This window comes from Paraphaeosphaeria sporulosa (assembly GCF_001642045.1).
Source record: "Paraphaeosphaeria sporulosa strain AP3s5-JAC2a unplaced genomic scaffold CC84scaffold_5, whole genome shotgun sequence".
Lineage (NCBI taxonomy): Eukaryota > Fungi > Ascomycota > Dothideomycetes > Pleosporales > Didymosphaeriaceae > Paraphaeosphaeria > Paraphaeosphaeria sporulosa.
This window is the reverse complement of record NW_017253364.1, coordinates 2,591,301-2,618,579: the sequence shown is the minus strand read 5'-3', so window position 1 is coordinate 2,618,579 and position 27,279 is coordinate 2,591,301. Positions and strand designations below refer to the sequence as shown.

The 27,279-nt window shown below is 55.7% G+C and overlaps 12 protein-coding genes across 12 annotated transcripts; 4 read left to right on the top strand and 8 right to left on the bottom strand.

Moving 5' to 3' along the window:
* Positions 1-1,724: 1,724 nt before the first annotated feature.
* CC84DRAFT_1205856 (uncharacterized protein) lies at positions 1,725-4,375 on the bottom strand (the record flags this gene model as incomplete). Its single annotated transcript, XM_018182001.1, has 4 exons — positions 1,725-3,258; positions 3,296-3,443; positions 3,650-3,975; positions 4,140-4,375. The coding sequence occupies 4 exons, from the start codon at positions 4,373-4,375 to the stop codon at positions 1,725-1,727; spliced, it is 2,244 nt and encodes a 747-aa protein (XP_018036699.1).
* A 721-nt stretch (positions 4,376-5,096) lies between these two features.
* On the top strand, positions 5,097-7,123 carry CC84DRAFT_1092484 (uncharacterized protein; the record flags this gene model as incomplete). The annotated part of the gene is made up of 2 exons (XM_018174456.1): positions 5,097-5,359; positions 5,410-7,123. 2 exons carry the CDS (start codon positions 5,097-5,099, stop codon positions 7,121-7,123), a joined length of 1,977 nt encoding a protein of 658 aa, XP_018036698.1.
* A 108-nt stretch (positions 7,124-7,231) lies between these two features.
* CC84DRAFT_761299 (uncharacterized protein) lies at positions 7,232-8,353 on the bottom strand. The gene has a single exon (XM_018187336.1). It carries the CDS (start codon positions 8,239-8,241, stop codon positions 7,339-7,341), a length of 903 nt encoding a protein of 300 aa, XP_018036697.1. The 5' UTR covers positions 8,242-8,353; the 3' UTR covers positions 7,232-7,338.
* A 7-nt stretch (positions 8,354-8,360) lies between these two features.
* CC84DRAFT_1245535 (Cryptochrome/photolyase FAD-binding domain-containing protein) lies at positions 8,361-10,588 on the bottom strand (the record flags this gene model as incomplete). Its single annotated transcript, XM_018184184.1, has 1 exon — positions 8,361-10,588. The coding sequence occupies exon 1, from the start codon at positions 10,311-10,313 to the stop codon at positions 8,361-8,363; it is 1,953 nt and encodes a 650-aa protein (XP_018036696.1). The 5' UTR covers positions 10,314-10,588.
* Positions 10,589-11,392: 804 nt separating this feature from the next.
* CC84DRAFT_761140 (nucleotide-diphospho-sugar transferase) lies at positions 11,393-14,078 on the top strand. Its single transcript, XM_018187333.1, has 4 exons — positions 11,393-11,559; positions 11,608-11,635; positions 11,750-12,713; positions 12,773-14,078. The coding sequence occupies exons 1-4, from the start codon at positions 11,527-11,529 to the stop codon at positions 13,923-13,925; spliced, it is 2,178 nt and encodes a 725-aa protein (XP_018036695.1). The 5' UTR covers positions 11,393-11,526; the 3' UTR covers positions 13,926-14,078.
* Positions 14,079-14,660: 582 nt separating this feature from the next.
* Positions 14,661-15,453, bottom strand: CC84DRAFT_1164625 (uncharacterized protein). The gene is made up of 2 exons (XM_018178524.1): positions 15,098-15,453; positions 14,661-15,003 (listed from the first exon to the last, which is right to left on the bottom strand). Exons 1-2 carry the CDS (start codon positions 15,304-15,306, stop codon positions 14,928-14,930), a joined length of 285 nt encoding a protein of 94 aa, XP_018036694.1. The 5' UTR covers positions 15,307-15,453; the 3' UTR covers positions 14,661-14,927.
* On the top strand, positions 15,175-16,633 carry CC84DRAFT_761143 (uncharacterized protein). The gene is made up of 2 exons (XM_018187334.1): positions 15,175-15,442; positions 15,514-16,633. The coding sequence occupies exons 1-2, from the start codon at positions 15,371-15,373 to the stop codon at positions 16,564-16,566; spliced, it is 1,125 nt and encodes a 374-aa protein (XP_018036693.1). The 5' UTR covers positions 15,175-15,370; the 3' UTR covers positions 16,567-16,633.
* A 281-nt stretch (positions 16,634-16,914) lies between these two features.
* CC84DRAFT_1187261 (uncharacterized protein) lies at positions 16,915-17,577 on the bottom strand (the record flags this gene model as incomplete). Its single annotated transcript, XM_018180916.1, has 1 exon — positions 16,915-17,577. One exon carries the CDS (start codon positions 17,575-17,577, stop codon positions 16,915-16,917), a length of 663 nt encoding a protein of 220 aa, XP_018036692.1.
* Positions 17,578-17,904: 327 nt separating this feature from the next.
* CC84DRAFT_1217560 (CNDP dipeptidase) lies at positions 17,905-19,387 on the bottom strand (the record flags this gene model as incomplete). Its single annotated transcript, XM_018182905.1, has 2 exons — positions 17,905-19,206; positions 19,259-19,387. The coding sequence occupies 2 exons, from the start codon at positions 19,385-19,387 to the stop codon at positions 17,905-17,907; spliced, it is 1,431 nt and encodes a 476-aa protein (XP_018036691.1).
* Positions 19,388-20,186: 799 nt separating this feature from the next.
* On the bottom strand, positions 20,187-21,733 carry CC84DRAFT_761233 (uncharacterized protein). The gene is made up of 2 exons (XM_018187335.1): positions 21,202-21,733; positions 20,187-21,125 (listed from the first exon to the last, which is right to left on the bottom strand). Exons 1-2 carry the CDS (start codon positions 21,515-21,517, stop codon positions 20,290-20,292), a joined length of 1,152 nt encoding a protein of 383 aa, XP_018036690.1. The 5' UTR covers positions 21,518-21,733; the 3' UTR covers positions 20,187-20,289.
* A 173-nt stretch (positions 21,734-21,906) lies between these two features.
* CC84DRAFT_1091901 (cytochrome c oxidase family protein-like protein) lies at positions 21,907-22,350 on the top strand (the record flags this gene model as incomplete). Its single annotated transcript, XM_018174419.1, has 4 exons — positions 21,907-21,930; positions 22,005-22,047; positions 22,150-22,185; positions 22,265-22,350. 4 exons carry the CDS (start codon positions 21,907-21,909, stop codon positions 22,348-22,350), a joined length of 189 nt encoding a protein of 62 aa, XP_018036689.1.
* A 3,075-nt stretch (positions 22,351-25,425) lies between these two features.
* CC84DRAFT_1090801 (uncharacterized protein) lies at positions 25,426-25,749 on the bottom strand (the record flags this gene model as incomplete). Its single annotated transcript, XM_018174377.1, has 1 exon — positions 25,426-25,749. A coding segment is annotated over one exon (324 nt), but the record flags the coding sequence as incomplete, so codon positions are not given.
* Between the last annotated feature and the right edge of the window lie 1,530 nt (positions 25,750-27,279).

The window sequence follows — 27,279 nt, the reverse complement described above, 5'->3', positions numbered from 1 at the left end:
CCACCCCTTCACATCCTCGCTCCTCCCTCTTTGGTAGACTCCCGCTGCCAAGACTCCCTCACTCCCCTCCAACGCCGAAACGTCTTTCACAAATTCTCCCCACCTCACGCCCCCGACTCTCAACACCCACCACACCCTCTCCCTCGCTAGCTGCCTGTCTTTGATGACCCAGTCCTCTGCCTCTTCCTCGCCATCGCGACTGGGCGATGGGACAGTGAGGGGGAGGTGCAACCGCTGCGTCATCCCCCGGGAGACGAGGAGGCGGTATGCGTCACTGTCTTTGTAGCTGCAAATAGGATGGGTTGGCGGCGGTGATGTGGGCGTATCTGGATGTGCGGCTAGTGCCAGGTCTACGTTATGCTGCTTCGGTGGGAGAACGGGCCATGTGGTGGGGGAAGAGAAGGACATTGCACGTTTGGAAGTAGAACGGTGGCGGTGCGGCACGGAAATGGAAGCGAGACGATACGGTGCGTTGCAGTGCTTGAGTGTGAGGCGAAGCAAGGTCGAACGACGCGATGTGGGATGTTGCGCTGCGGAGCGTGAGGATGCGGAGCGAGGTGATGCGAACCGTGCAGTCAGTCCACCATGCTACTCTGCCTCGCATAGATACTCTGCCTCCATCGTTCGTTCCTGTGGTCAAAGTGAATGGTCCTCACCAGGAAACCGAACGCATTGCTCCACGCCTAGAAATTTAGCGTCAGGTGCTTGGTCAAATGGATTTGAGCATCACGGAATTCACAGCATTCCAGCATCATCAAGTCGCAAATTCACACTCACACATGCAAACCCCAGTGCATTGGTGAGACCTTTTGCTCCTTCAATTCCATTCCCCTGCAACTGTCACTCCCCATACGCTCCGTCCTGTCCCCTTCTACCCCGTGTCTATCTATATTAGTTGGTCGGATTTGTCGTATCTGTACTCCCGCCCACTCGTTCGATCTTGTGGGGGTCGTGAATGATGCTCTCTAGGGCAACGGACGCGGCGTTACAATTGCCCCTACGCGGCATCGACGGGCTTTCCAAACGATTCCCTGCACCTTGGCAATGCACTTAAGCAGGACAGGCATTCACACTCACACGTCAGACTGAAGATAGTTGGTGCGAACTTTTGCTCATTCAATTCCTCTTCACACTCGCCCCAAGCAGGCCCTCGGCTCTGCTTTCTCTTTCAGATACACACCTACACATGAAAAACTACATAACGAACATCGCAAGCCATCGCGCCGGTGCCCCCATTCGCAGACGGGCAATCCAAATATACACAATAAATCCAACAAAACCGGCCGTGAACAGACCAGGGTATGAAGCCGCCGCTCTGGCGAGGGTATGAGACACGTTGCGCCAGAATGCACATCTAGCGGAAGAAGCTATCGAGAAGAGAACGGTGAAGTAAAGTTTTGGCAACAAGAATAGAAGACATGGACATAGCAATGAGGAGCAACAGACAAAACACATTAGCGCGACCGCGCGGTCGTATTAAGGAGAGTATGTACCGGGTAAGCAGGTAAAGCTGAAGGCGCGACGGATCGCGGTGGAGTAGTGCAGCGCGGTGCTGAACTGCGCTGTTGGGCGAGAAGCTGTGGTGGGCGTCTCGCTCGGGTATATGGCGCGGATAGCCCACGTAAACAAATGCTGGGTGCTGGGTCACTATGCACATGCACGCTTGTCGTGAGTCAAACAGGACACGGGAAGGACAGTAGAGAAGACAACAGCAGTGCGCATCATCACACGTTCTCGGTGAAGCGTGAACTTCTCGAGATGGTAGAGCCGTCTCGCGAGGGATGGCTCCTTCCGAGCGAGCCTCGTGGAGGAAAGTCCGGGTTCGGCGTCATCGGAGGACTGAGCGTGTCTCCGCCGTTGCGGGGCGGCGCACCCCAGACAGGGACATCATCCGCAGCATGGTGGATGACTGGAGTCTGGGCCGGACTCGGTCTCACTCGCGCCGCGGTGCCCATCGCGCCAGTGTTGGACGTATCCCCAATCTCTTTCGCGAAACTCGATTCTCCAAAGTCCTTTGATATGACGCCTGGTCCGCCATACCAGCCTTTGTCGTCGTGATAGAACGAAGAGCCTGACATTGTGCTCTCTCCCCGTCCTGAAGCGAATTGCTCCGACGTCATACCCTCGCTAAAGGCTGAGGGCAGCTTACGTCCTGAGATGCGTTGGAAGCTCTTCTCACCGGTACTGGCAGTATCGACAGTAGATCTGGAGGCTCCAGAGAAGCGGTTGAGGAAGGACGGAGGAACAAAGCTGGTGCGTGCTGCGTTTTGCGTCATGGGTTGGCTGATTTCCCGATCAGTCTGATCATCTCCAGTAAGCTGGAGCGCGCCGCCACGCTGCTTTTGTTTGTGACGCTTGATGAGAAACAGCATCAACCATAAAAGCAAAGCGAAGCCGGCCAAGCTACCAACAACAGTTCCCACAACCTGAGGCGTCTCCAGCGGGCCACTCGACCCTGCATCTGTGACGGGTGTCACTGTGGGCGTGGATGTAGCGCCTGTGCCTGCCGGGTCGGCAAAACCACCAGCACCACCTCCCCCTACCGTGCTGGAAGCTACCCACGCAAGGCTGGTAGTCTGTGCAGATGTGGCGCTAGACGTGATGGAAGACTGAGTCGATGAAAGTGTTGATGAGTGTGATGAAGGCGAAGATGATCTCGATGATGATCTGGATGAGGTTGAGTTGAGTGACGAAGATGCAGAAGGTGATGTGATCGACGTTGTGGAGTTGTTGAATCCTGAAGCAGTGGGGAAAACGCCGACGCTCGAGAGACTGGCGGCAGGCGTCGACTCGGGCGCTGCAGCTTGCGTGGTGGCGGCGACAGCTGCCACTGTTGGGACGCCTGACGGCCACGGGTACGCTGGAACAGATGGGACATTCAAGTCGCTTGGAAATGGAGGGACCGCAGGGACTGAGGGTACTGAAGGTAGAACGACAGCATCCGTGGCTACGGTTGACACAACAGCAGCAGGAATTAAGGTGGTGCCCCCGATGGCGGGCGTGGCGGTGGCTTGTCCAACGACATTTCCGGCAGAGTCGAGTGTGGCGACCACCTCGACGTTGACCGTCAGTATGTTGGGCGTGACCTGCGCCGCGCGACGATGGAACAGACGGTGGGCCTTGCCCATGACGGCGCGTCCCCTGTGCTCGCGGATCAAGAGCGGCTCCCCTGCGTCGTCCACCGAATCCTCCTCTTGCACCTGCACGGGGTCCCTCTTCACAAAGTCCTGGGCTTGGTGGCGATGGCGCGAATCGATCCTAATCACTCTGGTCGGTAACGGTACCGTATCCATACGGTTTGGGAGCACTCGACGCTACTGGGGCGCGAGGGCGTCTCCGAAAAGCTGGGTGGCGAATGGTATGCTGTCGCAAAGCATGTAGTGAGCGTGTCGAGTTGGCCAGGGTGGTGGTGCATGCAAAGGAGCGGAGGGTGAGGCTCGGCTCTAGTCAAGGTCCAGTCAATGGATGCTGTGGTGTTGTGGCTGTGTGGGTGGTGGTTTGGAATGAATGGACGCCAGGTGCGACTGGCAGGTGAAGGCGTGGCCTGGTGACGGTCAGCGATCTGCACTCCAATGATAGCTCGCGTGGAGTTGCAGGTGCAGGTCCGCAGCACAGCAACTCAAGCGACCTTCAGGTGCAGAAAATTTACCTCGACGTTCAACGGGCCAGCATGCGAGCTCTGGACGGGCGTCGAGAAAGGCAGTTTTGGCGACGCCTTGCGTGTGTCGGTGGGCGTGGAGCGTGTGTTGCAGTTGAGGATGGTGCTGTCGTGCAGTCGGGGACACAGCGTCTTCGGCGCGCGACTCTGGCTGTCGCGGGAGGGCGCGTGGCGGGCTCTGTTGCAGTCCTGCTGTCGCACACCGTTCCCTTGCGGGCAGGCGATTCAATTGTCGACGTCGCAGCGGAGGTCTGGTAGAGAGGAGCCGGAGACGGGCGCACGGCACACAAGTAGCGCTGGAGCGTAGAGCGGCTGGCCTGCGGTTGGGGGCCGCGCCGGCGAATCAGAGAACAGGCGAACCCTGCAGCAAATTTCGACGGGCAAGCCTCACGAGATTGCGAGATGACGAGCGCCCGACGGGGAAATGGCAGACGCGGGAATCGTTGCGACAGCACGCGCAGCACGGCGATTCAGCTCGCACCTGGGCGGCGGTGGTGTGGTTGGAGGCTCCGCGCTGGTCGCGCCCGCGTCTGCGACGCCTGCACACGGCGGATGGCTCCAGACGGCGGGCAGGCTCAGTGTGCTCGTCCCGCTGCTGCAGGGCCGTGCCGGAGTCGACGCCAGAGCGCCCCGTGACCGGAGTCGTCGCCGGCGCGCAGCTGGCTTCACGCAGCAGCCCAAAATAGCGACCCCGTCTGCGCTGGTGCCGGGCGCCATGGCTGATTAGACTCGCTCGCAGCGCCCAATTTGCGTCGTCAACATTCAATACTACCAAGCTTCCAGAACTGCCTAGGCGGCGCAGGGATGCCTGCTGCACGCTGCGGGCCTTGTCGCGCACGTGTGCGCCGTTGCGCGGGCCAGGAGCGCCATTGGCCTGCCCCCGTTTCGTGGGCCGCCGCGATGCCCTCAGGCACCGATGGTTTCTGCTAGTCAGGAACGCTCCAGATGCTTGCGCGTCGGGTGCCTGTGCGCCATGGCCCAAGACGCTCGCTGCCATCGGTCCAAACAATCGCCGCCCCGGTCGAGGGGTCGCCTCCAACAGTCAGCGCGCGCGGGGCAGCCCCGGGGCACCTGTGTCGGTGGAGGTGTTGTCGAGGGCACGACTCTCGTCGCTGCGCACGCAGTGCCTGGCCGGACTCGCAGTCGGTTGCGCGTGCTCTGCGCATGCTCGACGCCTGGCTTGCCTGCCCACCCCACGTCATAGCTCGCATACCTGTTTCCCCGCAGCCAAGACAGTGTTCTCCCACGCCCCAACCATTCCAAACGGTGATATCTGAACCCTTGCGCAAGACACACAACACTGGCCATGGCGTCACCACCGCCGCCGCCCTACACCTTGGAGGCTGAGGGTGCCAGTGCATTCCCTTCACCGCCGCCGCCCTTGCCACCGCGCAACAGCTCTGCTGCCACCACTCATGCCCATCCTTCTCTTACCGCCATGTCGAGCCATGATCCTCGCTCGTCCTCGCAGCAGTCGCTGGGCGCACACATTGACGATGACAGAGCAGGCAGACGCCGCCTGCTGCTTGTGTATATCCACGGTTTCATGGGCGATGAGACTAGCTTCCGAAACTTCCCCGCTCATGTCCACAACCTTGTCTCCATCACGCTTGCCGAGTCCCATGTAGTTCATTCCAAGCTGTATCCAAAGTATCGCTCAAAACATGCCCTAGAGGTTGCTAGGGACGACTTCTCACGATGGTACCCATGGCCACGTCCCGTGGAACTCGTAACATACTGACTCATATCAGGTTGAGTCCACATGAGGACCGGTGGACCGATGTAATCCTTCTTGCCCACTCCATGGGTGGCCTGGTGGCTGCCGACGTTGCACTGCTCTGTCGACACCGGATTATAGGCGTCATCAACTTTGATGTCCCTTTCTTGGGCATGCACCCTGGCATCATCAAAGCTGGGCTTGGAAGCATCTTCAAGCCGTGGCCTGAGCCCCAGGACCAGACTCCCGAGGAGCCTGACCCAGCTGGAAAGAGAGTTAGCCGATTGAACACGCTCTTCAACCCCAGGCCCAATGACCCCAATTACAACCCACCCTTTCCCAACGATGTCCATCTCCCTGTTCGAAAAGGATGGGAGAACACATTGCACTGGCTGAATAAGCACTCGAACGGCATAGTCCAGGCTTCGAAAAGCCTCGTCCGGTCACATTTCGAGTTTGGCAGCGCCATGGCCGACTATCGGACCCTCAAAGTACGATATATGAAGATCCGAGCTTTGGAAGAAGAGGATGAGCGACAGAGGGCGTCTGCATTGCAAGAGATACATCATCCGCCGCGAATACGGTTCGTCAATTACTACACCACAAGTACAGGACGACCTAAAAAGCCCAAATCTCCGAAACCGTCCTCACCATCGCCTTCCCGGCCCGCAAGTAGAGCTTCTCCAGCCCCGCAAGCTCCCGCGGACAGCGCTACTGCGCTTGCGTCGTCAACCTCGCAACTCAAGATAGACTCCCAAGGCTCGGATACATCCGCCGTCAGCCCTAGATCATCGATTGAAAGCCCTCACGAGGAGGACGTTTTGGACGTCATACCGCCAACGCCAATAGAGGACGACAGCCCCGAGCCATCGTTGCACATTGTGGCAACAGAAGGTGGATCTGGACCAGAGCTACCTGACATCCCGTCGATACCCCAAGAACCACCATTCGTCGACTTGGCGCAATTCGCAGACCGAGGTCAGAGGAAGGCTGCCGAAAAGGAACACGATCAGGCTCTCAAAGAGTATCAACGCGCCGTGAAAGCACGCAACAAGATTATCAACGACCGAGACAAGATTCAAGAGAAATGGGAAAAGCAGCAGAAGAAAAACCAGCAACTCAAGGAGAAGCAGGCACAGCAGGATCAGCAAACTGAGACAAAGCAAACAGGAAAAGAGCTGCAAAAGGAGGACAAGCAGGTACGAAAAGAGCTGAAGAATGCGGAACGAGCCAAGGGCAAGGACAAAGCAGGAAGCAAAGCACACACTGAGCTGAACCGCGAAGACGTTGGGGCTGTGCAGCTTGGCGGTGACAGTTCCCGCAGCACGTCGCATAACGGCCCATATGGGAACTACGACTTCTCTCAAAGTGCCATCATGAACCACGCCGAGCCGGACGAGCACGCTTCCTACACGACAGGGTCCAATCCCCCGTCTTCATACAACGAATCCACATATTCGCTCACCACTGCAGATAGCAACGTCACGAATCCGGGACCGGAGGCGCCACAGAAGGTGAGAAAGCTGAAAAAATTCTGCATGCTCCCGCCAGAAGACAGCAAAGGGAACAAGGATCCCACCTGGATACGCGTGTTCATGGAAGGCATCGACGAGGTTACAGCGCATACATCTTTGTTCTTTGTCAACGATACGTATGAGCGGTTGGTTGGGGAGGTCGGCGCTCGGATCGAGGACTGGGTTTCGGAAGCGGATAGTCTGAGGCTGGTGAGAGAGATGGAGGGCCTGTGAGGGGCAACAGCATATGCATAGAATACCATTGTCTGCAGCTCTGGCTCACGGTTCTCGCATACAAGAACCGTCCGTGTCCAGTGTGTGACCATTTGCGGGACGCCGGCAGAGTTGGGCAGATCCCACCGTTCAGCATCTCACAACCTCCACATCCGTCGTCAACGTCCACGCCGCCTCCCCCACGCCCTCCGCTTCTCCAAACGCGTCGGTCTCGTTCACCGCCCGCGCCTGGAATTCGACATCCAGCTCCTGCACCCCGCCCTCACACCCCGACGCCACGCCGCCGTCGCTGCCCTCCACCGGCGTGAGCAGATGCGCGAAAGGCCCCGCGAGCGGGCCCGGCGTGTCGAACATGCCGACGCTCTGCGCATCCCGTGAGTCGCTACTCTGCATCCCAAGCAAGACGCCCACGCGCACTGGACCCCCGGAGCAAGCGGTACGGCCCGCCTGCCACGCGGAAAGGAAAAGTGCAACGAGCGCGGAGCAAGACGTACCTGGCGGCCCATATCTTCCGCCCACGCCCAGCTCCCCCGGAGGTAAAGCCTCGCACCCTCCGGCACCTGCGCGTCGCCCTTTGCCGCGGTGCCTTTGCTGTTGACGACGGCTTTCCAGCCCTTGTCCACCGCGACGAAGACCACGGCGTTGCACATGCGCAGGCTGGAGCCGAAGGAGGAGAAGGTGGGGCTGAAGTTGGAGAGGGTGAAGGCGAGTGGGACGCTGGCGGTGCTGGCGTTGGAGGGGGCGGTGGTGTTTGCGGGCGGCGGGAACGTGTACGAGAGGCCCGAGGAGGGACACGCGGAGCCCCAGTACGATATGTTTGTTATTGCGGGGACTGGGACTGGGGCGGGGCTTTGGTGTAGTGTTAGGGCGGTGGTCGTGCTGCTCGACGTGAGCAGGGCGAGGGGGAGGCGCATTGTGGTGGCTGGATGTGCGTCGTGGTGGCGCTGAGGGTTCGAGGGAGAGACGCTGTCGACCGAGCTGCGCGAAGTGGACGTGCGTTCATTTCTTTGATGGTCGTTCGAGAAGGCCCCACCTTCACGTTGGTGTGGTGCGCATTGCCGTATATTAGGGACGTTGGAGGGTGAGGCGTGGGCAGGGGTGGTGATTCGCGACTTCATTAACTGGAATCTGCGAGCGTGGGGAATACCCGCGCGGGACTATCGAAAAGAACATCGTGGTGGGCAAGGAGTTTCTAGAGCGGTAGAAACCGAAGTGCGACCCTTCGCCGATACGCGGTCTAGTCTTTCTTTTTCTTGCGTGTGAACATGCCGTCCAGTGTACCCTGGCTGGCCTCTCTTTTATGTCCGGTTTTGCCCTGCTCAGCCGCCTTCTTGGACGTTGTCTTTCCGGTCTTCGATTTAGTCGGAGCCGCAGAATCCTCCCCATTCGTACCGTCTGCTTCCGCATTCTCATCCTCGTGTTCGACCTGGGCCCCAGGAAGCCCCTTTGATCCCTCCGTCGGCCCCTCCGCATTATCATCGAACAGCTTCCTCCACGTCCCATCCAGCACCTTCGGATCGTTCCCGTAGAGCCCAATCTGATACGCATTCTTCATGCCCTGTATGCAGACCTCCCTCTGCGTCGCAAAATCAAACATCGGCTTCGGATACATCTTCAGCTTCCCATCCCCAGTCTCGATCCCATTTCCCTTGACGAGACAGCCCCATTTCTTTTGGTCCACAATCGGCGCCTTCCACGGCTCATAGATGTACTTCTTATCAAAGTGTTCCAATTCTGGGACGTACTTCCTCACAAAGTTACCGTCTTTATCCCACTTCTGCGGAAATGCAATGGGGCTGTAGCACCTGTAGAATTGCGCGAAGAATGCCGTGCACGAAAGCCACTGCCAGTTGCCAATGTTGCATGCAGCCTCGTGGTCGATGAGCCACTCCTCGAAGACTTCTGCGCCGCGCTCCCAGTCGACGTAACACCCGCCGCGGGTGAGGAAACAGGCAACGGCGTGGCGGCCGAGATGGTGGATCCAGCCCTCTTGCTTGAGCTGTCGCATCAAGGCGTCGATCCAGGGGAAGCCGGTGCGGCCTTCTTTCCAGCGCTTGAAGAAGATTTCTGCTTCGGCGTTGTCGACGAGATATTTGCCTGTGATAAGGCCAGAGTTTGGGTCAATTTCGGAGGGTAGATGCCAGGGGATAAAGCGGCAGCGCGGGTTGTTGTAGGTTTGGCCGAAGACGTAGCCGAGGGCCGCTTGAGCGCCGAAGTACATATCGCGGAAAAGGAGCTGGCCTGTGAGACTGACGGGCGGCTGTGAGGCCTTGCCCTTGTATTTGGAGACTATGTCCTGGGCACGCCAATAGAATTCGCGACAGCTCAGCGCGCCAAAGTGCAGGTATGGTGAGAGGAGTGTTGTTGCTTGCGGTTCGAAGGCTGTGGGTGCTGTTTTTGGCTTCTCGAACGTGGCGGTGTAGTCTTCGTTTGCAATGATATCGTCGAGCATTTTCAGGGCTATCGTCTCGCCACCGCGGTGTGGAGTAGTGGCGGGTTTGAGGCCGAGCTCATCCATCGTGGGTACGGCAAAGTCTTGATTGGGACCTGCTAGTGCATGGTAGGACTTGTCCTCCGCATCGCGTTGGATGGAGTTGATATCCGGGCTACTGGCGGGCTTCTGCTGGTTGAAGCTCAAGGTTATGAGCCCTGGGTCTGGAAGGGCCTTTGGGGCAGGTATTGGTCGCACAATGTCTCCGATTTTCGCGCCAGCTGCTTGAACTTGGGACATACTCATAGTGGGCTTGTTGTGGTTCGCTTTGACGAGCTCATCCGAGTCGTATAGTGTGCGCCCAGGTCGGATGACGACTTCGACGCCAGCTTCCTTTGCCAACTCTTTCACCTCGTCATCTCTCTCCCGGCCATAAGCATCCGTGTCTTTCTCGAACACAAGGTGCGTGATCTTCCATTCTTTGAACAACTTGGGAAATAACGTCTGAGGAGCTTCGCGGATGAGAAGCAATTTTGATTTAGAGTTGAGTTTGGTGATTGACTTGGAGAGGTCGTTTTGGCAGTCGAGCAGAAATTGCCAGCGATTGGAGCCAACACGAGCACGGTATACATAATGAGGATCCCAGGTCCAAATGGGATAAAGACATTCTGGTTTCAGATCCAAAGCTGCCTGGAGGGCTGGTGAATCGTGAAGTCGGAGGTCAGTTCGGAACCAGTAGATGACTCTTGGTTTGGGCATGATGCTACAAGGATTCAAGTCAAGATGAGGCGAAAGGTAACGGGAGACATGCGCATTGTGTAAAGACAATGGCAAACACACGGTGCCTGGGACGGTTAGCTTGCGGTAGTGGAATGCATCATAGATGTCAGGATTAGGGTTAGCTCCGCGCCAGTCTCAATGAGGCGTGGTGAAGTGGATCTAGCCAATGGCAGTCTTGGTTGGGTCATGCAAGTGAAAGTGAACGCTTCCGGCTCAGTATGTTCTTTTGGATCTGGGCAATGCTTGTACCGAGGGGCAGGTTAAGCAAGAATACCGGTATACGCGGCATGGTTTGCTCTCAATAGTCGAAACCCGGGCGTTGCTACCTCTAGGCTGGGGCGCTACGTGAGCTAACATCACATCAGTTGCTGTTCCTGTACTAAGCTCATACGCCCAATGCCCAGCAGATTGCCAAATGAATCAACGCGGCGCGAGAATTCCTGAATTTGATGGCTGCAGCGTGTACGGACTCAGGCACGGCATAAGCGCCATGTCGAATGACCCCACGGTCCTGGGAAATTGGGCGCTGACACAGACACGATAACGTGCCGCTGTGGACTGTTGCAAGCGAGAGGACAACATGCCGTGTCGAGTGTCGACTGTCAAGTCTGTACTGATCGCGTAGGCGCGGGTGCTGCGCGAATCGGGTCCACTTGATTTGTTTATATGTCGAAGCTGCTGTAAACGAGGTTTGCTATGATGTCCTCGTGCATGAACCGAAGATGACGCAAAGTGCAATGAGTGCGGGTCTCGCGGCGCGCACTTTACCGCTTCGACTGCGCTACTGCCCCATGAGACATCGAGGTCGCTCCTGAAGGCCCGAGCTCCAGTTCGTGCGCCCGGCGCGGAGTGGTGCAGGAAAACATTGTGAAGTGCACCTTCTCCTCCCATCAGCTCAGCTGGACATCAATTGAGCCGTCGTAGCATTCACTCACCATCGCCTGCAGCTTCCCGCGTCGTTATCATGAGAATTGCTTAAGCGACGCACCTGCCTGCACGCTGTTAAGCCCTGGACTCGGCATAGGTGCGCTCGTGAACTCACGCGCCGATCGCACGTCGCCGCTGCGGGGAAAGCTCCCACGCGCCCTCTCCAAGTCACCCGCCCTGTGACCTGGCGCTATTGAGCCCCTCGATTGGCACTGTTGATTGAGAAAACTCGGCACCGCTTGTTTCTTACTGTCTTGTCATCAACATGGCGAGACCTTTGGAAGATGTCTACTGCACGGTAGGTCGGGTCAGGTTGCACAAATTATGTCCGCTAACCGCCTGGCAGCTCCTCATGAGCGACTCCTACCTACCAGGTATGCCTCGAACAGTGCCTACACCATCACGCACAAGACCACCTTCGTCTGCCTGCCGAACACAACTTTTTCGTCCTTCGGTGACGGATGATCCATGGCTAATCGTTTGAACAGGAGCCGCAGTTCTTGCACACTCTTTACGCGATGCCGGCACGGAAAAGAAGCTGGCTGTTCTCGTTACGCTCGAGACGCTGTCCGCCGACACGATAACCGAGCTCAAGTCGCTATACGACTACGTGATCCCCGTGGACCGTATACGCAACCCAACTCCCGCTAATCTGTATCTGATGGGCCGCCCCGACCTCCTCTATGCCTTCACCAAGATTGCCTTATGGCGGCAGACACGCTTTCGGAAAATTGTATACTTGGATGCAGACGTGGTGGCATTACGGTCGCTGGACGAGCTTTTTGACATCGACGCACCCTTCGCCGCGGCCCCAGATGTCGGATGGCCGGACGCCTTCAACTCGGGCGTGATGGTCCTCAATCCTGACATGGGCGAATACTGGGCGCTCCACACCATGGCCTCCACCGGCGACAGCTTCGACGGCGCCGATCAGGGCTTGTTGAACCAGTACTTTGAGAACCGTAATTGGCATCACTTGAAGTTTACATACAACACGACCCCGAATGCTCAGTACCAATGGGAGCCCGCATACCGATACTACAAGCGCGATATCAGTGCTGTCCACTTCATTGGCAAAGACAAGCCTTGGACGGCTGGACGACATGGCCCGGGCGGGTATGGCGTCTACAACGAACTGCTGGCTCGATGGTGGGCTGTTCACGACAGGCATCTTAAGAAGGAATCGGCGGCTCCTACATCTGGGTCGGGCACAGCTTCAGAGTACCCTTCTACAGGTGAGACGAGTACCACCGCTGCTGATACAACGACCCAGCATAATGGTCCCATTGCCCATGGTGTAGTTGAGCCAGAAGCCCCTGCTGCGAGCACAGAGATGCCCTTATCTGAACCTGGAGAAGCGGTAGAAAATATTGATCAAGGTCTGACAGAGCCGATTCCGACTTCGCAACAACGCAAGTTCTCGGCACCACACATGGAGTGGGACGCGACCCGGTGAGTTTGATACGTCGCGTCACTTGGTCACGCCCATGCGCATGCTCTAACGCCTTTAGGTTCGAACCACCGGCCACCTCGAAGCCAGAAGCTGCAAACTTCCCATCCGAGCAGTATACCTTCAGCGACAGCCATGAGCTGTTCAAGGCACCCCAAGCCTATCCAGAGCCTCCCAAGGATATGTGGTATCAGGTGCCAGAAGAAAAGCCCAAGCCAGCGGAGCCACCGAAACCAATATTCCCATGGGAGCAACAGCGTGATCGACCCAAGCCCACGCGTGTCTTTGCCGAGGACCTTCCACCTCCAGAGCCAACGCCGCTTACGCCGACGATTACGATCAGTCCATCTTCAGCGTTTGGAGCCCCGGGAGCCCATCCGTTCTCCACAGTGCACTATGATGAGGAAGAAACTATGTCTGAAGAAGTAGTAGCGCCTGGGCCCAACAGCCCTGAACGCGTTTCTTCGCCGAAGACTGCTGACCAACAGTGGCAGGACTTCCAGCAGAGCAGCATTAATGCATGGGACAGCGTCCCTGGAATAGAAACCTACGTGCGTGCAATCATGGACTCGCAGACCCGACGTGGAAAACCGCAAGTCCTGAGTCAAGCGGTAGAACAGGCCAGGTCGCCCGTGACCCGCCAAGAGCGTCGCGAGAGTCTTATACTCACCGATTTTCCTTCGGCGGTCGAACGACCGAGTCTGCCCGTCACCCCAGCGCCAGTCGCAAGGCCTACCTTTTGGGGTGAAGAGAGGGATGAACAAAGGGAGCTACCTCAAGCGGAGGGTGTTCCAGATCAACCAGATTGGGTATGTCCCCAATGCGGGTTTTCCTCTATCAGCGCTTCAGACTTTCGTCCCGCTCGTGGACTCCCTGCGTCATCTATTCCTATCGAGACTGCTGAGCCTTCTCCTCGGCCTACTATTCCGCCGTCCGCTGAAGCTCCATCAATTATGACACAGCCATCTACAAGGAAAGAAACAGTCCCGAAACCTCAGCCTGAATTGATCGCATCGGAAAAATCGACTCATGGCACGACGTCATCGCCTGCTCCACCCAAGCCCCACCCTAGGAGAGGTGTCAGCTTTCGTGGAGCACCCCTTGTATCTTTGACAGACCCAGAGCTTCTTGACGCCCATCCTCACACTCCTGGATTTGACCCGCCTCCACCCTCTGCATCTGTTGTTTTCAGTGTTGCTTCAGCATTGCATTAATTACTTGCATTGAGCGCGCATATCGTTACTCAAGATTTTCGCATTTGAAAGCTGACACCACCTCGCGTCTAAGAATCCAGAAGAGAAGCTCGAGCAGCTACGACGGTCCTCGCTTATCGAATTCGAGCATTTGAAGAGTCCCAATCACCCGAAGGCACCCCTCAGGAAATTACCAGAACACTCTGTCGATCTGGGCCCTCCAAGCAATCCTTCCCAGGCGAAGACTTCAGATTCGAATCCCGCAAATTCAGGTGATCCGGAAAGCATGGGTGGAATTGAGGCAAAAGACTTCGCGGATTCTCGCGATGGAAAGGAAGAGGAGAGCAAAGAAACCCCAAAAGGGTCGGCGAAACCATACAGACCGCCTCATGGCTACTTTGCCCTCGCAAAGCCCGAGAACAAGGACGACTTGGCTGCCCAAACACCTACCGGCATGCCCCTTTTCGTTGCACCCAATTTCGGTAAAGACGGTACCGGCGATGAGCTCGACAACGCGCCTACTCTGCCTCACGAGCAGGCGCTGCTTCACGACGACGACTCTTTGAGTCCGACTACGACACGATCATAGTATGGCCTCAGGTGGTGGATGATTACTAGTTTGGCATCTTCTTGACCCTGTTCGTGTGGGGGTACTTCCTTGACGGGTTCATCCGAAGCATTTATCGCGATACCCAGTGTATTATTAGACTGTGTTTGGACACCTGCATATTACGTCTCATGCATCGATGAGAGGTCGGCTAATCATATGCCGGCGTGAGGCACGTTGTTTTGCGCTTCAGAGTCCCTGGCTAACATTTTCAGTGGCTAATAGAAATAATCAGCTTGCATGCATGCTCATCTTTATATTTGAGCTACTCGTGCATTCCAACATCATGCTCAATTCCTTGACGTCAGAGCCTTCCCATCTTTCGCAATCAACGGGTCTGGATGGTGCGTGCCTGGATGGTGCGTGCCTTTGGACACCCTACATCACCCCAGCCACAGCCATTTCCCTCTCCAATCCTACACTTTCCCATCCACCCGCCGTGACTCCGTTCCCTCCCACGCAGTAGTCTCAACATGCAGCCCATCCCTACACCTACACAACAAATCAGCATGGCACGCAAGGTGCTCCTTCCACCAGCCCAAAACGCCAAGCCCGTCGTCCCAGTTAGGAAACCGCGAATACTCACACCCTGAACAAGCGCACCACGGGATCGCACACCACAAGGGGCGGCGCGCCCGCTTTCGGCTTCTCGACATTGCACTTGTACTGCACCATCTCCTTTAACGCACAGTCGCGTAGATCGGTGATCGGGGGTTTCCGCGGTTTGCCGTTGGCGAGGGTGTTTATTTCTGAAGGCAAGGACGAGGCTGGGTAGATTGGCGTGTGCGGCGCCATCTTCTGAAAACGGCGAATGAAACGGTAGAAGAGGGACTATTGATGAAAGGAAGAGAAAGGAGGGATGGCGGATGTGGGTGCGGAGAGGTTGGGGATGAGATTGATGGGTGAGGTGGAGGAGTTGACGTTGGGCGAGGTAAGTGTGATGAGGTTGCGAACGTATGAGCTCAGAACATCGGAAGGAAATCTGACCAGATACATGCACAGCTCCTCGCTTCTCTCCACGCGCTCATAAATCCGTCTGAGCAAACTACAATCTTCAATGTCCCAGAACTCGACGCTTTACTTTTCACACCACAGCCAGCTCCAATCCAGATTCCGCAACAGCAACAGCACCACCACCACTCAGACGATGACACATGGAACCATGCCCACGACGCGCGGAACGAAGTACCACGCCCTGTTCCTGCGACAGTAAAGCAGCGTAGCCACCCCATCATCGAACTCATCTCCCCACCCCCGGCTTACCACCCCTCTCCCGCAGGCAAAACCGCCCTCGTCCACCTCCTCACCACACACGCCGTCCTCCCCTCACGCCTCGCCAGCGTACCCCTCTCGGGCCTCACCTCCGCTGTCGTCCTAATCGACCCTTTGCACCACTTCTCCGTCAGCTACCTCGCCTCCACGCTGTCCTCGCACATCGTCTCGTGCTTCACGGCGGCCGGGCAAGACGCCACCTCCCCAGACGCTCGGAGGGAGGTTATAGCCTGCGTAAAACAAGCGTTGGAACACGTGCACATCTTCCGGCCCAGTTCGTGGGACAACCTGCTTGCCACTTTACAAAGCCTAGAAGACTATCTTTTCGACAAAGGGAAGCATGGGAGCATGCAGAGACCGGTACATGCGCTTGTCATCGAAGACATCGACACCTTTATTCCCGCCCTCCGGACTGCATCGGGCTCAAACGCTATTTCTACGGCGTCTGCGCTGCTCACGCGCCGACTCGATACGCTCTCGGCGACGTTGTCCTGCGCAGTCGTAGTGACAAGTCGCTCCGCCACCGCAGCGGGATTCCGCCCAAATATTCCGCTGAGCTGGCCGACACACATGCAGCTTACGCGGCTAGCGGTGCGGCGGGTGGAGGTGGTGCCGTTTGCGCCGGGAATGAGTATTGTTGAGGCGGAAGCGGAGCGTGGGCAGAGGGGCGAAGTGGTGAGTAGGGGACGTTTTGAGGTGTGGAGGGTCGGAGGGGGTGGAGAGAAAGACGGTGCGGTTATCAGGATTGGGAGGGGCGTGGTGGTTGAGCGGGAAGATGGTTAGGTGGAGGGATGGGGAACGATTGATGGGCACGGGGCGTCCTAATTCAAGGAAGACATGGAGACATGGAAGCGCTGGTGAGATGCCGGGATATGATGTGATGTAGTATGCTTTGCATTCGAGGCGCTATGATACAGAAAATACAATTCTTTCTTTCCTTCCAGGCTCCGTGAATGCATGGTCCCATTCCCCGTCTCGGACGCTAATCGTACACTTGTGATCCGCTCCGAATCCTCTTTATACAATGCCAGAAAGCTTGCTCCATCCGGTCGATGATGTACAGTGTCTCCCTCTCGTGTTCCGACCACCGCTTCCCCACCTTCCAACACCGCTCGCTCGATGAGCCGTGTCTTACGCATCCCTCCCCCAAAGCTCCTTCCGCCTCTCCCGCTCATGTCTCGCCTCGCGCCTCCTTTCCCCCCACCTTGCCCTACTCCTCTCATGCTCCCTGCTCACCTTCGCCGCCTTCTCCTCATTCTTCGCAACCATCCCTACAAAGAACTGACTGCACCCAAACTTCTCCGCCAGCCTCACCCGCGTCCACCGCTCGGGATCCTCCTTCCGCAGCCGCTGAATCTCCTTGATCTCCACATCCGTCAGATGGTACTTCTTCTCGTACGGCTGGCGCAGCGGCGGGGGCAGGCTTGCAGAGGGCCTGGGCGGCAGCAGCGAATTCGTCGAGAGCGGGGTCCCCGGCGCGGCGACGGGCGACGTCGCAGTGGCATGCGCGCGGGCTGTGCTCGTGGACAGGAAACTGGCGTACAGCGCGCGCCGCTTGTCGTTGGCGGGCAGGAACTTGAGCGGCGTGTGGTATGCGCTGGGTGCCGAACTCGGAGGATTGAATATGAGCGTTGGTTCTGGCCGCGTGGGTGCGTAGCTGGGGGCTTGCTGCACGGTGAGCAGCTTCTTGTGCCGGCGTGTGGTGGACTCGTGGCGGATTTGCGTCCGAGGAAGGAGGGACGGCGGCGGCCGCACGGCGGTGCTTATCCGCGCGGCGGATTTACATGTCGACATTGTGGGTTGGGGGAGCGGATGGCGAGGACCCAATGCCAATGGATGGGATGGCTGCGCGTGGAGAAGGGGAGAAAGATTTAGTCCGGCTAGATGTTCCGATCCGGGCGCGTTGATTGGCCCGTGCTGTTGCCCTTCACCTTCACCTGCAATCGACGGATTTCGAGCTTCCACAAATATTACCCGATTAGGCATGTTAGAATTGCTACCCTGCATCTCTCACAGACGTAAGATCAACAGCGTCCATCACTAAATGTCGGGTATATTTCCATTATTTATTTGGCCTTTCTATGACCTATATGAGGTACAGAGACTAAGTGTGTCTACCTCCTAATTACCCTTCAGCTCACCAGCGACGTAGTGTAAGTACGCGCCGAGAAGCTTGGTTCCCTCAATGTAGTTCCGCTTGTCGAGCTTCTCGTTGATAGAGTGTGCGGCGTCAGTCGAGCTACCCATAGGCAGCAGCAGGACGTTCTTGCCTAACTCTTCCTGGAAGGTCAAGGTGACGGGGATACTACCACCTTCCCTGGTCATGTCGGGCTTGACGCCAAACACGCGCTCGACGGCCTTGGCCGCAGCGGTGTAGTTGGGGTGGTTCGGGTCCTCGACCCACCACTTTCCGCAATGCACAATGTGGAACTTGAATGTGTTCTTGGACTTGAGCTTCTTGAATTCTGCGTTGACGTGCTTCTCAACGAGCTGCGTGACTGCGTCGATTTCCATGTTTGGCACTGTGCGGATAGAGAACTTGCCGATGACCTTCGCTGGGATGACAGTCTTGGCACCGGGGGTATAGAAGGCACCCTCGATACCGTGGAGGGAGAGCGAAGGGTATCGCATCTTGGCCTTGAGCGAGTCCTCCTTGTTATCGTAGATCGAGACGGTGCTGCCGAGCGACTGGTGTAGGTCGTCCATGGTGAACGCAATGGGAGGGTAGAGAGCGGCCTCGGCATCGGTGAGGGGTGCTACAAGGTCTTGGATGCCTTCGATAAGGATCTTGCCATCTGGGTCGACGAGGGAGTTCATGATGCGGACCAAGTCGGTCATGGGCTCGTGGGTCAAGCCACCGTAGACACCGGAGTGGAGGTCCTGGCCAGGACCGGAGATCTCGAGAGCGTAGTAGTTGCATCCGCGGACGCCGTAGGTCAGGCAAGGCTTCTCGGTGCCTAGCCAGTAGTTGTCTGAGATGCACACGACGTCGGCGTCCTTGAAAAACTTCTTTGCTTCGGCGCGAATGGTCTCGTCCAAGCCCTCGGAGCCATTCTCCTCCATACCCTCAAAGCACATGATCAGGTTGACTGGGAGTTCCACGCCCGCCTTCTGGTGAGCCTCGATGGCGTTGAGCCAGCCCAGCACAGGGCCCTTGTCGTCGGTGGCGCCGCGTCCATACATGCGATCCTTGTCGTCGATGCTCAGCGTGAACGGGTCGGTGGACCAGCCGTCTGACAACTGGGCGGGCTGTACATCGTAGTGGCCGTAGACGAGAACGTTGGGTTTCTTGGGGTCGTCGCCGTAGCGGCCGAGCAGGCAGGGAGGCAGATCGAGGTGCTCACGGCCGGGCTGCTTACCGAGTTCACGGAGCTCGACGGTGCCACCGAGGGCCTTGATCTGGTCTGCGAGCCAGTGGCCCATCTACCATGAGCGTCAGCAGGAGCTCCAAGCAAAAAAGGAAGAGCATATGCACCTTGACAACGTCTGGCCTCCTCTCATCCTCAGAACTGATACTGGGAATGGCGACGGCCTCCCGCAGCCTCTCAATGAAGTGGTCTTGCAGGCTGTCAACCTGCTTGAAGAAAGGGTCTAGGTGCGACATCTTGTCGAATGGTTTGTACAGGTATGGCCAAACAGGCTTTTCGAATCGTGTGCGGGTGGTGGAAGAGAACGCGCGCGAAGACGGCAGGCGACGTGCGGTTACCTGCGGTGGCTGCGGCAGAGAGCACGAGAGACGTAGAGCGAAAAGGGAAGGTCGGGGTGAACTGGGTGCTCGATGCAGGAAGGTGCGAAAGAGGGGCACAACCGCGGTGCCAGAGCGGGGCATTTTCTGTGGCACACGCCTGGGGCAGTGGCAGAGAAACGAACGTCAACCGGTGCAGCCAACGGACAGACCCTCGGACCCTGGCCCAAGCTCCATGGCAACGGCCCCAACAACATGACTATCTTCATGGTCAATGCGAGTTTCGAAAAGGTGGCATGGCTCTTGAGTTCCACAGACTCCTTGCTAGAGATCGGCACCGGGTACTTTCCGCGTAGGAACGACTATTGTCACATTTCACGTCACCAGATCGTGTCCTTGACTATTGGCTCTTTTCGCACAGGACTCGACTGAAGCATAACGCAGAAGCGTACAGGCATAGTAGAATGAGCAGTTGTACGATATGGATTCGACTGCACAGCTTGTTTTCAGAAGCGTCTGCTGCATCTTCCGAGCCGCTACCCTCATACAGCATAAAATTATGATACAACTACCCTCGAACGAGGACAATGACAAAAACGCCATGGAAATGCTCATCAACCCTGCAAGCCCAGAATGCAGATATGTTACCCAAACGCCTCGCTAGAAATGCTTCGAAGAACTTTGAAGAACTTTTACGAAATGTGCCGTCTCTTGTTGGGAAGGCTGCGCTCGCTGAAGCTGCTGCTGGGTGTAGAATATCCAAACCGCGAAAATCTCTGTCTGGAACGCGATGTGCTCAAGGACGCTGATCCTCACTGCTTTCAAGGGTCCCTCTGCTTCTGGCGCCAAAATTTGCGGCCGTAATTAACGGTGACGCGCTGCTCCATACGTTGCTGCAGGTATCTCTCCCTGCGTCTTTCCGGGGTTGGAGGAGTGTACGCCTTCCCAGACTTCTTAGCCTCTTCAGCTGCTTTTTCATCTTCTATCTGCTCGGCAAGACGTCTTTCAGCCATGGCCTTGTTGTCCTCTTCAATGAGGCGAATGTCGGCCTCGCTCGCAAAACCCTGCTCGTCTCTCCGATGCGCCTGGCGTAGCTTGTTGGCCTCATCTTCGTCCTCTTCCTCTAATGACTCTCTCAGAGCCGTTCTCCACAAGTTCTCGCGCTTGATGGCAACCTTGCTCCGTTGAGCTTGCGCACGTGAGGCATTCTTCTTGCGGTCGCCTTCCTTCTTTCTTTCCATGAGCCTTCGCAAGCTCTTCTCTGCCTCCACACCCTCCTTCGCGGCTCTCTCGCGGATGGTGTGAGGATCGACTTCGCGCTTGGCGTATACTGGGGTTGACATCCATGTGTGCTTTGGTGGGAATGCAGGGAAGTGCTCTGGTATATATTTCCTGCTTTCTTTCTCTGCTCTTCCAGACAGTTCAGGGCCGAGCATGCCCTCTAGGTCGGGTGGCGGAGGCTCCGCGGGCTCCGGCGGCGCAAACGCTGGCTGCAATAACGAGGCTGGCAAGTCGCCAGTGTCGAGGTGTGGTTCGAGGACTCCTGAGCCGGTGAGACCCACAGAGTTGAGGGCGTAAACAAAGTCATGAGGTACCGGCGCAGTGCGTCGGCCGCTAGACATAGATTTGCGAATATGGTCGGTAAAGTTAGACATGTCTAATCAGCACGTTAGCGGTCTGCGAGACACAAAGCTGGCAGCACGCTGCTGGGAGCGGCGTGGGCGAAGCCATACAGTTGTGTACCTGCGCGACCAAGGCCTCCAAGGCCTCTGGCCTGGACCCGTCAAATCCAACCGCTTTGCATTGTACTCCGATCGCGCGCCGCAGCTGATGGTGGATGAACTCCTGATCGCCTGCTGCACCATGGCCCCCGGCGATCGGTTCTACGAGCTGCGAGCCGGGCTGCGTGTGGCGAAGGGAATGCACGACCTTGCGCTTCTTGGGGTGCGGTTGGCCGTACGTCGGGGCCGACACCTCCTCGTACGGGCGCTTCATTCCTGCGACTGTGCCAGTACCTGAGGCACTCAAGGGCGATATGATTCCGGGCATATGCGTAACGCGGGCGCGGGCGCGGGCAAGGGTGAGAGAGGTTGGTACGTGTGCGCGGTGCGGTCGCGGGTGGTTGAATAGCGGACGAGGGCGGTCGCGTGCGCTTTATTTACCGGCCGTTAGCGCGGTGAGGGTAGAAATTGGGGTGAAGATGAATTTCGGCGGCGCGGGGCGTCGGCTCAGGCGCCTTCACTTTGTGCCAGTGAGAGTCGCTGTCTTTGATGCTGTGACCTCCCAAAGCGCGGTTCTGACGCACGGCCCCTCGCGCCAAGCTCGCGGTCACTCCACTGTCGGCACCTCACGTCAAACCAGCTCCAACGTCCTTCACAAGCTTCACCACCCGCACACCTGCACCACCACCCTCTCCACTCACCGCAAACCACTCCGCCATGGCCATCAAGCCCATCACCGGCGTATGTCTTGCCATTGAGCCCCCGCGCGCCGCGCGCCCGCCCCTCTGAGTCGAAGCTGACCTCTGGCCCTGCAGATGCTCCGCCGCACTATTGTGCTCGACCTCTCCGTTGCCATGGGTGCGTCAATTCAAATACATCTTGCGCAAGCTTTTTTGGGCTCTCCTCGAGCTTTGGAGCTGGTGCGGTTTCCGCGTGGAGCTTTGCTAACGGCATAGACAGGCCTCGGTGTAGCCGCCGGCTATGGCTGGTGGTACGGTACGTGAACCAAGAGTGGAGCGTCCATTTCGCAAACCCCAGAAGTGCTGTTGGACAGTCAATTGACTAGGTTTTGAAGGTTACCACGTCCCTGCCGTCCGCCACCGCGACGCATACTACCAGAGGATCGAAGACGAGCGCGCCCAAGCTCTTGGCCAGAAATAAGCAACCCCACTGTCCCAATCGAATTTTCCTTTGTCGCCTGGTGGACCGAATGCATGGACAAGCTGGATCTGGGGAACCGATTGTATCATAGCGGGGTGGATCCTCGATCAGCAGACCAACATCAAATTCAATCGAGCCTGTACCAAGTATGCCTTTGAGTGTCACCATCAGTCCTATCACATGCTCTCTCTTGCTCGCAGAGAGCACTGCAACCGCGTTTCTGATGTTTCGGATACAGGACCCCTGGAGCGTCGACGATTGCACCGTATCGTAGTTCTTGGTATTTGTGAATTGGCAAACCATCGCAGTGAACCCTACAGGCACATACACTGTCCTTGCACATGATCTACACCTGATTTAATGCATACATATTGCCAATAGACACAATCGCCCCCCTCGGAGTCACCGGTCCAAAATCAGAAACAGTCTGCGTATGCACACCAAGCTCGATTGGCAAAAACTTACCAACCAGGACCCAGTAGCCCACCCAAGTCGTTCGAACTTGGACCTGTCCGCTTGATTATAAGACAGCGAGCAAGCAAACATTTTCATTATCTCTTTCGTTGCTAGAATACACTTTGTTGTGCCTCAACTTACTAGGTTTTTCTGCTCTCCTCTAGAGGATGGTTTGTTCTGAAGCTGCACCTTGTAGTTTCTACCTTCTCCTTCCTGGCCAAAAGTAAGACATGAATACACAGTCTCTACCTCAGACATACACGCATCTTTGTATAGTGCTACACTTTAGCTCATTGGTGTGGGTTAGATTCCATGCTACATACGACAGCACAGCATACTTCTTCTAAGCCTCGATAATTGCCTCCATTGGACGCCGCCCACCCGGCTATTCTCATCGCCTGCTGAGTATCTGTAGCGGGAGCGCTTGAAAGGGTTTTTGTACTATGAGGACGGCAGATATCTCGAACGTCTGCATGCTATATTCTAAAGTTAGACTGACTGGTACCCTACGCGGCTTAACGTACGCCCTTTGTTTCTACTCACACAGCGCGCTGTATTATAAACAGAATAGTTCAACACTAGAATAAGTGCTGTAAATTTGGTCACAGACTAACGTATAGAGAGTACTGCGGTTCCGTTTCAAACACCTGCATGCTATATAAGAAAAACTAGTAAAGCAACAACAGAAATCGTACCACTTGAACAACTTTTCGAGAACGCTCGCAAATCGAATGTCCTTGTCTGAGCAAGTAGCTAGACACCTATGGTAGCCGCAATCTGACCAGCTTTTCGCCGCTACAGCATATCAGTTCTTTGCCGTTGTGAAGTAGACCCAATAAAGCCTGTCTAAGCCACAAAACACGCGATGAGTCGACTAAGGCTCAAATATCGTAGTAAGAACCATGCACGCCTTGTGTAGTCAGCACTCCATGCTTGCCTCAGCCCATTCCCTGTCTACTGGTGGTTCACATGCCCACGAATACTTCGACATCAAGGGTAAGTGTGCTGCCTACCTCCATCCAGTTTCTTCTAGGTAGATTCAATACCTGCAATGCCCTCACCTCCGCATCACAGGCAGGCAGACTCTCTCAGTACGTGATCTCTTTTCGTGGCCTTTCCGTGGTCGGGAAGCCCAAACCTCCACAAGATCCTACGCACATATTTTGCAGGGCGATTCCGATGTCTTTATCTGATTTGATACAATGTAGCAATGCTGAGGGCTACATTGTATGACTTTTCGTTCCATCGAATGTGAACGAGGCCACATCTCAACCCTCCTGAATATCCAGACACCACATCTGCCAGCCTTACTTTGTGGAAACAGGCAGGTTGTTTGATCAGATATTGTTGCATGTACATCGCTCAGCAAAGTCGTTTGGGTCTGCAGACTCTACTGGTAAGTCGCCTGTTCTACTGCTGTCTCCTTCGCCGATTCCATCCCTCATGGGAGAACCGTGGGTATGTTCTAAGCCAGCTATGTTATGATTGCAATTATGATGCCGAATATCCAATGGTGCTATCTTTTGGCTTAGCTTTGCTAGAAATCTGAACGACATGCGCGTGGTCCATGACTTCTCATGAGGATCATAAGGCATTGGACTTCTATTGTTAGCGATATGCGGTATGTCCCATCTACAGCGTCAAATTGAAATGCGCTTACTTGGTTCCTTTCTTCAAGTCCATTTTGAACTTACTATAGTATTGTCGACGTCGCTCCCAAAGTTCAGCCAGCTTGGTTCTTCTTTGCTCCAAAGTTGCGGGTGGAACTTTTGCGAGGTCTAGGATCTCGAATCCGTCCCCGTAGGAGCAAACAAAGATTTTCATAAAATATGGGTGGAATGCACAGATAAGAATTTCTTCGCAGCAACTGCTGGGCTCATTCCATGAGACCACCAGATCCATTTGACCACAGAGCTTGATCTTGATACTGTAATCAAAGCTTTTGCCAAGAAGAATCTCGGATACCCTAGATTGGGCTTGTTCGCTATGATCATCTTGCGTACTCGATCCTATCTGAATAACTCTTAGAGGCTGACAAATGTAGCCTTCAAATCCCGAAGGGCTGCCTGTTTGTTCGACAGCATTCTCTAGTTCCAAACTGAGGGCGACCATTCGTGCTGTACAAAAGCACAGCCCTCGAGAATTCCGTTGCAACACATGGTACATGAGTTTCTGGCTGGGAAGCTCGTAATCGACCTCGATCCCATGACCACCTGAGCATATCGAAAGAAGCGAATAGATTCGGTCCCGAGGTATACTGCACCGTTTGCCGTAGAAACGAGCCAAGAGACTTGTTATACTTTCAGCTGACGGTGCATGTTTTTCCACGGTGATCTCCTTGAATGGTGTGCCGCTCTCATAAGCTGAACCGTGGACGGGGGATCCTCTCAAGGCTTCGTCCAACTCCTCAAGTTGGACTGACTGATCATTTACGGCCAATGTTGTTTTCTTCGCGAGAACGACCTCCTGCGTGATCCAAGCACGGTTCCAATATTCCTTCCTCAAGATGCACTGCCGCAATATATGCTCGACCTGAAGCTCATGGTCGAGGCCATACGATCGCATAGTAGATACGAGACGTTGGAGACTTAGTGATGTTGACCTCAGGAAGTGATCAAGAGCAGGCTCTTTACCGAGCCATACGATCACCTCCTCAGCATTCGAGTAGATTTGACCCATCTTCTGCACCTGATGATTCCTTTCTGCCGCATTGGTTTGGTCGATACACAGGGCGTCAATCCAGAACCACCGTTTCAACTTCCGTCTCCTCCTCCTCCCATGTTTCCACATGTCGAGGAAGTCGAACAGGTTCTGGCGAACACATCTTATCTTTCCGTTGATCAAAACTGTGTGGGTTGCTTCATCATCTCCCCAGCGATAGGACAAACAAGTGTATTTGGTCGCGGCCTTCTTGTCATTATCCCAGTCCTCCGTGTGGGACATCGTCATACTAATCGGGTTTTCTGGCGGTCCGTCGTCGCAGAATTGGAGTAGACGAATGGTCACTTCGCCATGGTTTCGGCGCAAGGGCGTGTGCACAAATAGATTAGTTTCTTCGACTGCGGGATTTGCCGAAGAAGTTCTAATACGCTTCGTATGCCCATTTTCCGAGGAAATGCCCCTTTCTCTCTTCTTTGAGACAGCTTCTTCCATCGCAGAATTGTGCAAGGCCAGACAATTGCGCTAGAGATTCGGATCTCGGAAATTGTAGACAAGTAACGATGCTTCGGCCTCTAAATGTACTTCAGAGGTTGAGGGAAGCCTGTGATGGGTTCAAAAATTGAGAAAGAACGGACAAGAGGCATGGGAAGTAGGTGGCAGTGATAAGCGACCCTGCGAGGCTGAGCTCTCCGCCAATCCATCGCAGCTTACCCATGCCTCAGGCTGCAAGACTCGAGCTATTCAAGCACCATGGGCCATCGGTGATATACAATCCACTACCGAATGGTATTGAACACTGTACAATTGCGAAGCACGTTTCTGGGTTTTACATTTCTGTGGCGACATCTCGACGGTTATTCGAACGACAGTAACTCACCACGGATTTTTTTTTGGAGTCACATGCAGTGATAAGTAACGGGCAACAAGCGGCACCATACTGCTAGGTAGCGACTACACCAAGGACATGTTGCACAAACCCGCATCCAGCCTCACATGATCTGTGCTCCGTCTTGATTCCCGAGCTCTTCACAAACAAATAGCATCACACATCAACTTTACGAAAGCAGAACATTAGATAGAAGCGTCATGGCACGCGCAAGATTTCCTTAGAGACGTGCAAGAAGAAGAGCTCGCCCTTTACACTACACGCCTGCTCTATCCGTCACTCAGCCCGGCACTTGACTTGTGCTGCCCCACCACCTCACACCCAAGGTCTTCGACATTAACAGTACCCTTGGAATCGCTCCCGCTCTTTCGCCAGAATTCATGCCTCGCGGTACTCACAGAACTTCAGTGTTTCATCTCGGGCTTGTTTCCCCGTCACCAGTAAGCCCTCCTCACATTACTTCTCTGTAGCCTTCATCTGACAGGGTCCTGAAATAGCTGGATGCCCCCTCCACACACATCCCTACCTTCCATGCAGCACACATATCATCAGCTAGATTCCCTGATTTCAGATTCTACACATTCAGGCATCCACGCATCCAACACACCTCAGTATAAATCTCTCCAAATTAATCTACGATAGCCCTCTTTACGCGCAGCTCTATAAAGCCCTGCGCACTATATACATCTATGCATCGCATATCCCGTAGTATGCACAGAGCAGAAACAGATAAACACCATCGCTGCCCTCCCAGCCAATCTTTGCAGACAAACGCCCAGTAGCCCATGCCCCGTACCCTTGGGTAGACAGCAGCAATAACATAGAAAAAACACTCCGAGAGAAATGAGAGAGTTACATATGTAACGTAATGCAGAAAGATGCAGCAATGCCATGCCATGCCATGTCGTCCACACCAAACTCTTCTC